Source organism: Stenella coeruleoalba (genome assembly GCF_951394435.1).
Source record: "Stenella coeruleoalba genome assembly, chromosome: 20".
Lineage (NCBI taxonomy): Eukaryota > Metazoa > Chordata > Mammalia > Artiodactyla > Delphinidae > Stenella > Stenella coeruleoalba.
In genome coordinates, this window is record NC_137166.1 from 57,057,273 (window position 1) to 57,064,160 (window position 6,888).

The window sequence follows — 6,888 nt, forward strand, 5'->3', positions numbered from 1 at the left end:
CCTACTATGTGCCAGGCACTGGGAAAACATCAGTGAACAAAGTTCACATACTAATGGGTTGTCTGGGTTCCAGTTCAGAGCTTGAAAAGTGGGCAGTGGAATTCCTTGGCAGGACCACAGACTTGGGAAAAGCCTTCAGGGGCTGTGACCAATGAAGCCCCTGACTCTCTGGAGGCACATGTGTGGAAACGTCGTCCACCTCCTGAGAGGAAGCTGGAGTTGACTACACCATGTGGAAGGACTGAGCACTCAGGACACTCCACTTGTGAGCCAAATTGGGAACCACAGGCTGGTACCTTGAACGCTCCCATCTCAGAGATCTTGTCCCTGGTTTTGTCTTTGGGCTGAACCTTCTTCGGGTTCTCTTTTCTTCTGGATACGGAGTCTAGATCTTCGGTTTTGAAACCAAATCTAAGTGGGTAAAACAAAGAGATTTATTGAAAACGATGTCATGCGAGCCTCACCATTGCTCTTCTCATAAGGCAAAGGGGAGGAAGAGGTGGCTTCTTTTAGGCCGAATTCCCAAATCATTGACATTCCATATGATGTCTGGGAAAGCCTATCATGTCTCAAGATAAAGCTCAAGATTCTGAATCTTGTACCAAGTCCCTTTATGGTCTAGTGATGGGTTTCATATCCTGGAAGTCCCCACGATCCCCTCATTACAAGTATTAGTCTTTCCCTAAAGTGCCATGCCTATATTGCAACTCTCTCCTCTGCCTAGAATTCTCTTTCCACTTCTTTTCTTCCTCCCTAAAACACCTATTTTTATTCCATGATGCAGGATAGAGTAATATCTTCTAGGAAGACTTTTTTTTTTTTTTTTTTGTCTGCACCGCATGGCTTGAAGGATCTTAGTTCCCCGACCAGGGATCGAACCTGCACCCCCTGCAGTGGAAGCGCAGACATTTAACCACTGAACCGCCAGGGATGTCCCAAGGAAGACATTTTTCTTTCCATAAGATGTCATTAATTGCTACCCCTTGTTTGTGCCCCCCCTCACACACACACCCCCCTCATGTTTCACAGCTACTACTTTTGGTTTTCAGAGGTTCCAAGTAGAATAAACACAGGTCTATTGTAGGAGCCCCAAAACCAGACTTTAGAAAAGTCACCTAATAGCACTGAACTTTGACCTCCCTCCAGAAGGCATATATTGATACCACTCTACAGATAAATGATTGATCGTTTTGGAAGAGCTGCACCTATCCAAACCAGAAATCCCATTTTCCCATCTGTCCTGCTTATAATATCTATGAGAATTAATCCCTGTTGGAGAAGTCATTCCGAGATGTCTCACTATATATGTTCCTACCAACATCAAATTCCTTATCACTTACCTGGACTCTTGACTCTGGAACCCCAATATCTTCAGCAAGTTGCTGTCTGGAATCAATCCCAGGATAAGGGTTTTCCATGAACGCATTCATAAGAGTTTGTAATTGGGAAGAAGTATAGCTGGTACGACATCGTCTGTCTCTCACACCTGGAGGAGGTGAAAGATGGAAGGCAGAGGAACATTTGAGATCAGTTTACATGTTCAAACAAGGAACCCAAACACGTCCCACCATCTAACTTGGAACATGTTGCCTCTCCTTGGGAGGGCCTTGTCCCAGCCTATTCAAGACAGAAGGTTCTAGAGGAGAGGCAATATTTGGCTGAGTTGCTGGACTCCGGTGCAAATCAGGTAAGCCTCAGAAGGTCCCTGGACCTTGTGGGGAAGAATTTCCAGGGGCCATCTTGAGCCCTTTGCTACCAAAGACCCTGAACAGGAGGCCCTGAAGGAGAAAACATTCTTTTCCCACTCAGAGCAGTAGTTGGCTTCACTATAAAAAGGCACTTGGGTACCCAAGAGGCTCTGCTGGGTAGCAGGACTGGAGCAGGCTATTCACCTTGAATGTTCTCTTCAGGGTAAGCTCGGTCTTGTCTTAAGTCTAAGTTCTTCTCAGGTCTTTTCAGGAACCTGTGCCTAGCTCTTCGATTCTGAAACCATATCTACAAGAGGAAAAGAAAATGAGGGAATTAAGCATATTTATGTCATCTCAGCCCCATTGCTGCCTTTCTCCAAAGGGAGTGATTCTGGGAATTCCCTGGCAGTCCAGTGGTTAGAACTTTGTGCTTCCACTGCAGGGGGCAAGGGTTCAATCCTTGGTTGGGGAACTAAGATCCCATATGCCTCGACGTGGCCAAAAAAAAGGGGGTTGTGAAGGATTCTTATGAGCCCTAAGCTCAGGATTACTATTACTGATCCCTGTCACATTCGACTAAGACTTAGATCAAGGCTTGGCATTTAGCATCTTCATGACCTGGTTCCAACATGACCTACTCTAATAATTTTTTAAGTTAATAAATAAATGCTGCCATTATTATGTATTTAAGAACTCCCTCCAGCCTAAATCTGCAATGGCACACCAGTCCACTACTCTCTGGTCTATTGTATTTCATTGAAAGGGGAAGGTTAACCCTCACATCACCCACAGTTCCTCTGGAATCTTACCATGTCACCAGACACTTGCCTATCTGTGACCACACTGCTTATAATGACTTACTTGGATTTACACCCTGGAATAAGTGTGCCACCACACCACATACTTCCTCTTTTCTGGAGGTGTACCTACATATTTCTTGCACACTCCTGGGAGCTTCACCCTCAGTATCCATATTCATGAAGTGAGATTAAGAGCAACATTCTTGGGAGTTCATTCTGAGTGTCAAGTAGGACATGCTACTCAAAGCCCTTTTCACGGGACTTCCCTGGTAGCACAGTGGTTAGGACTCCGCGCTCCCAATGCAAGGGGCCCAGGTTCAATCCCTGGTCAGGGAACTAGATCCTGCACACATACTGCAACTAAGTGTTCGCATTCCACAACTAAGGAACCCGCGAGCCACAATTAAGGAGCCCGCCTGCTGCAACTAAGGAGCCCATGTGCCACAACTAAGACCTGGTGCAACCAAATTAATAAATAATAAATGTTGTTTTAAAAAAAGCCCTTGTCACACTGGCACATGATATGTGCTCACTGAATGGTTCCCCCCTCCCTTTCTATTTCTCGTCTTGGAGATACAGAACTTGTAACTTACCTGGATCCTAGACTCTTCAGTGTTGACTTCCAAAGCAAGTCTTTGTTTGATGGCATAACCCGGGTAAGGTTTTTTGTTGAATGCATCAACGAGGATTTTCAATTGCTCTTCTGTGAATTTGGTGCGGCTGCGTCTACCCTTTGTTGCCACGGCCTCTGGCAAAGAGGAAAGATTAGGAGAGAAGCATTAAATAGGCCATTTTATGTATTCCAACTTCAGGTTCGAGCTTGTCTCTCATTTCTTCTTTTCATTGTGAATCCATGAGAACCCAGGAGGAAAGAACTCTCAATTATAAAGCCCTTAAGAACACAAGGGTGATTCTTGAACTTCTTCAGCTGATCTGAATGCCATGACTAGGAAGTCAAGGTCTTCTGTTTTCAAACAACATGAAAAATTGATATGTCCTGTTCATATGGATCAAGAACAATATGAGTCAAGAAAATGCAGGCGAGGGGCTTCCCTGGTGGCTCCGTGGTTAAGAACCCGCCTGCGAATGCAGGGGACACAGGTTAGATCCCTGGTCCGAGAAGATCCCACATGCCACGGAGCAACTAAGCCCACGAGCCACAACTACTGAAGCCTGCGCGCCTAGAGCCTGTGCTCCACAACAAGAGAAGCCACTGCAATGAGAAGCCTGCACACCGCAATGAAGAGTAGCCCCTGCTCGCCGCAACTAGAGAAAGCCCGCGCACAGCACCGAAGACCCAACGCAGCCAAAAATAAAATAATAAATGAATGAATTAATTTAAATAAATAAATGAATGAATATCATTTAACAAATAAAACATAGTATGGGGAGTTCCCATATATTGCACACCCAGTTTCCCCTATTATTATTATTATTATTATTTTGCGGTATGCGGGCCTCTCACTGTTGTGGCCTCTCCCGTTGCGGAGCACAGGCTCTGGACGCGCAGGCTCAGCGGCCATGGCTCACGGGCCCAACCGCTCCGCGGCATGTGGGATCTTCCCGGACCGGGGCACGAACCGTGTCCCCTGCATCGGCAGGCGGACTCTCAACCACTGCGCCACCAGGGAAGCCCCTCCCCTATTATTAACATCTTATATCAGTGCTGTACATTTGTCACAACTAATGGATCAATATTGATACATTATTAGTAACTGAAGTCCACACTTAGAATTGGGATAGCTATAGCCTCCAAAATCAATGTGAAAGGGTAGTGTTGGATACAGAAAATGACTTACTATATGAAGAAAAATTAAGTTGGGTCACACAATATACAGCATATAGAAATAAATGCCAAAAAATTAAATACATATGAAAGCTAAAAATAGATAATGTACAAGAAAACCTATGTTACACTGAGATAGAAAAAGTTATATACTAAATAAGATACCAAAATGCATAATGGGAAAAATTGCTGGAACTAATGATATCGTAATTGAAACCTTCAGTTCAAAAAGGTAGAAAACCAGATAAAAGTCAGCAGCTTGCAATGATGGGGGTAAGGTGGGGAGATCAGAACCCTTCTTGAGAGCTGGGTAGAATGTAATTTATTTAAGATAATCTGTAGGGCAATCAGGGTATGCTTGTTTAAATTATGTATAGTAAGTAATTGTAACCCTGCAATCCATTTCTTGCCTACATCTGCATGACATTTTTCAGAATGCTGTTTGTAGTAACAGCTGAAGCAACTGAATGCACATTGCTAGGAGAATGGATAAGTGAAATATGGTATATTCCCGTGATAGAATTTTATGCATAAGACCAAAGTAATGAGGAAAAAATGACAGAGAAATAAGATAGATAGGAAGAGCAAGAAGGCTATAAGTCTGGAGAAGAGAAAACGAAGCAGAAACAGATGAGGTCCTAGACCTCCTAGGCAGGGCAGATTATATAGGACCTCTTCCAACCATGTGCCTTTGACTCTTAGTATGTTGGGAAGTCACCGAGGGGTTTGGAGTAGATAAAAGACTTGATCTGACAGTTTGATAAGATCACACGGGCTACAGGGTTGAGAACAGATTAAATCAGGGCCAGAATGGAAGCAGAGAGATCAATTCTTGCAATAATCCAGTGACGAGGGCTTCCCTCATGGCGCAGTGGTTAAGAATCCGCCTGCCAGTGCAGGGGACACGGGTTCGAGCCCTGGTCTGGGAAGATCCCACATGCCACGGAACAACTAAGCCCCTGCACCACAACTACTGAGCCTGAGCTCTAGAGCCCACAAGCCACAACTACTGAAGCCCGCGCGCCTAGAGCCTGTGCTCCGGCAACAAGAGAAGCCACCACAATGAGAAGCCTGTACACGCACCTAAGAGTAGCCCCCACTCGCCGCAACTAGAGAAAGCCCGCGTGCAGCAACAAAGACCCAATGCAGCCGAAAATTTAAAAAAATAAAATAAAAAGGTAAATAAAATAAATAGATTTATTAAAAAAATAATCCAGTGACAATGGTGGAAACAGTCCAAGAAATAGTCAGAAGATCCCTAAAATATTTCGTTAAAGCCAACAGAATTTTCAGCCTGATTAGATATAGGTTATGAGAGGAAGACAAGGTCAAGGATGTTTCCTAGGTTTTTGGCATGAACAATTGACATTTCTTGTGCAAGGAAAACAGTAGGAGGAAGAGTTTGGGTCTGAACATCGGGAGTTCAGTTTGGGACACGTTGAGTTTGAGATGCCTGTTACAGACGAGTAAGCGGTTATGTAGACAAAGCTGGAAGTTCAGGAGAAAAGTTCAGTCTGGAGAGAGAAATCAGGAAGCTACTTTGATTCCAAAGACATTCTGGTCGCAGGACTTTTTGATGCCTCCCTTAGTTTCTTTTAGTGTGTTTCTCTCCTTTTTCTTCTTCCCATCTATTTTTTCCTCCCATTTCCCTCCCCTAAACAATAATTTGTATTGTTTAGTTCTTACATGCCTGCATCTTTCTGAAATTCCCAATGCTCAGATGCACAGAAAACAGCATATTTTCATATTACATGAAAGAAACTGATTTTCCCTTACCCTAGCACAGTTATTTAAAAGTTTGAAAAATGGGACTCCCACAACTTCTAACAAGCCCATTATGTTTTCAGCCCAACCCACCGCCCCAAACCAAGGAAACCACAACTGCAATCTGATGCGTGAGGAACTTACTGTATGGAGAATTGTCTTCAGCCATCTTGGAAGGGAGCTCCGAAGCCTGGTTCCATCAAAAGAGAGATAAACAGCCTTGGCGAGGCTGGCTTTATATGATGAGCTGGGATGGCCCCTCCTGCTTACTTAGGCATACACCCACTTAATCTAGGAAGGACTAGATAGGATTTTCTTTTCTTCCCTTGATAGAGATTTAATCATTTATACCAACATATACAGCTGAACAAGCACACTTTTGAGTACTATTGCATTTACACGTCTTGTTTTTCCAATGTTTATTACATATTCTTTTTGAAATTGCTTTTTCATGGTCTTCACTTTTTTTTTTTTTTTTTTGCGGTACGGGGGCCTCTCACTGTTGTGGCCTCTCCCATTGCGGAGCACAGGCTCTGGACGCACAGGCTCAGCGGCCATGGCTCACGGGCCCAGCTGCTCTGCGGCATGAGGAATCTTCCCGGACCGGGGCACGAACCTGTGTCCACTGCATCGGCAGGCGGACTGTCAACCACTGCGCCACCAGGGAAGCCCTTCACTTATCTTTTGAAGTGGTAGCCTTTTCTTATTAAATTAATAACTGGTACCAGGATTAGGGTGAGGCAAGTGAGGCTCTCATTTCCAGGGAGCAATGTTTAAGGGAGGTGCTAAAAATTCTGTGATCAAAGTAGATAACACTTGTGGCACTAATGAACCTATCTACAAAACAGAA

General features: G+C 44.3%; 1 protein-coding gene across 1 annotated transcript; it reads right to left on the reverse strand.

Annotated features, from left to right (window-relative positions):
• Window positions 1–312: 312 nt before the first annotated feature.
• Window positions 313–6,207, reverse strand: DUXA (double homeobox A; the record flags this gene model as incomplete). Its single annotated transcript, XM_079906692.1, has 5 exons — window positions 313–411; window positions 1,341–1,486; window positions 1,893–1,995; window positions 3,082–3,236; window positions 6,183–6,207. The coding sequence occupies 5 exons, from the start codon at window positions 6,205–6,207 to the stop codon at window positions 313–315; spliced, it is 528 nt and encodes a 175-aa protein (XP_079762818.1).
• Window positions 6,208–6,888: the final 681 nt, after the last annotated feature.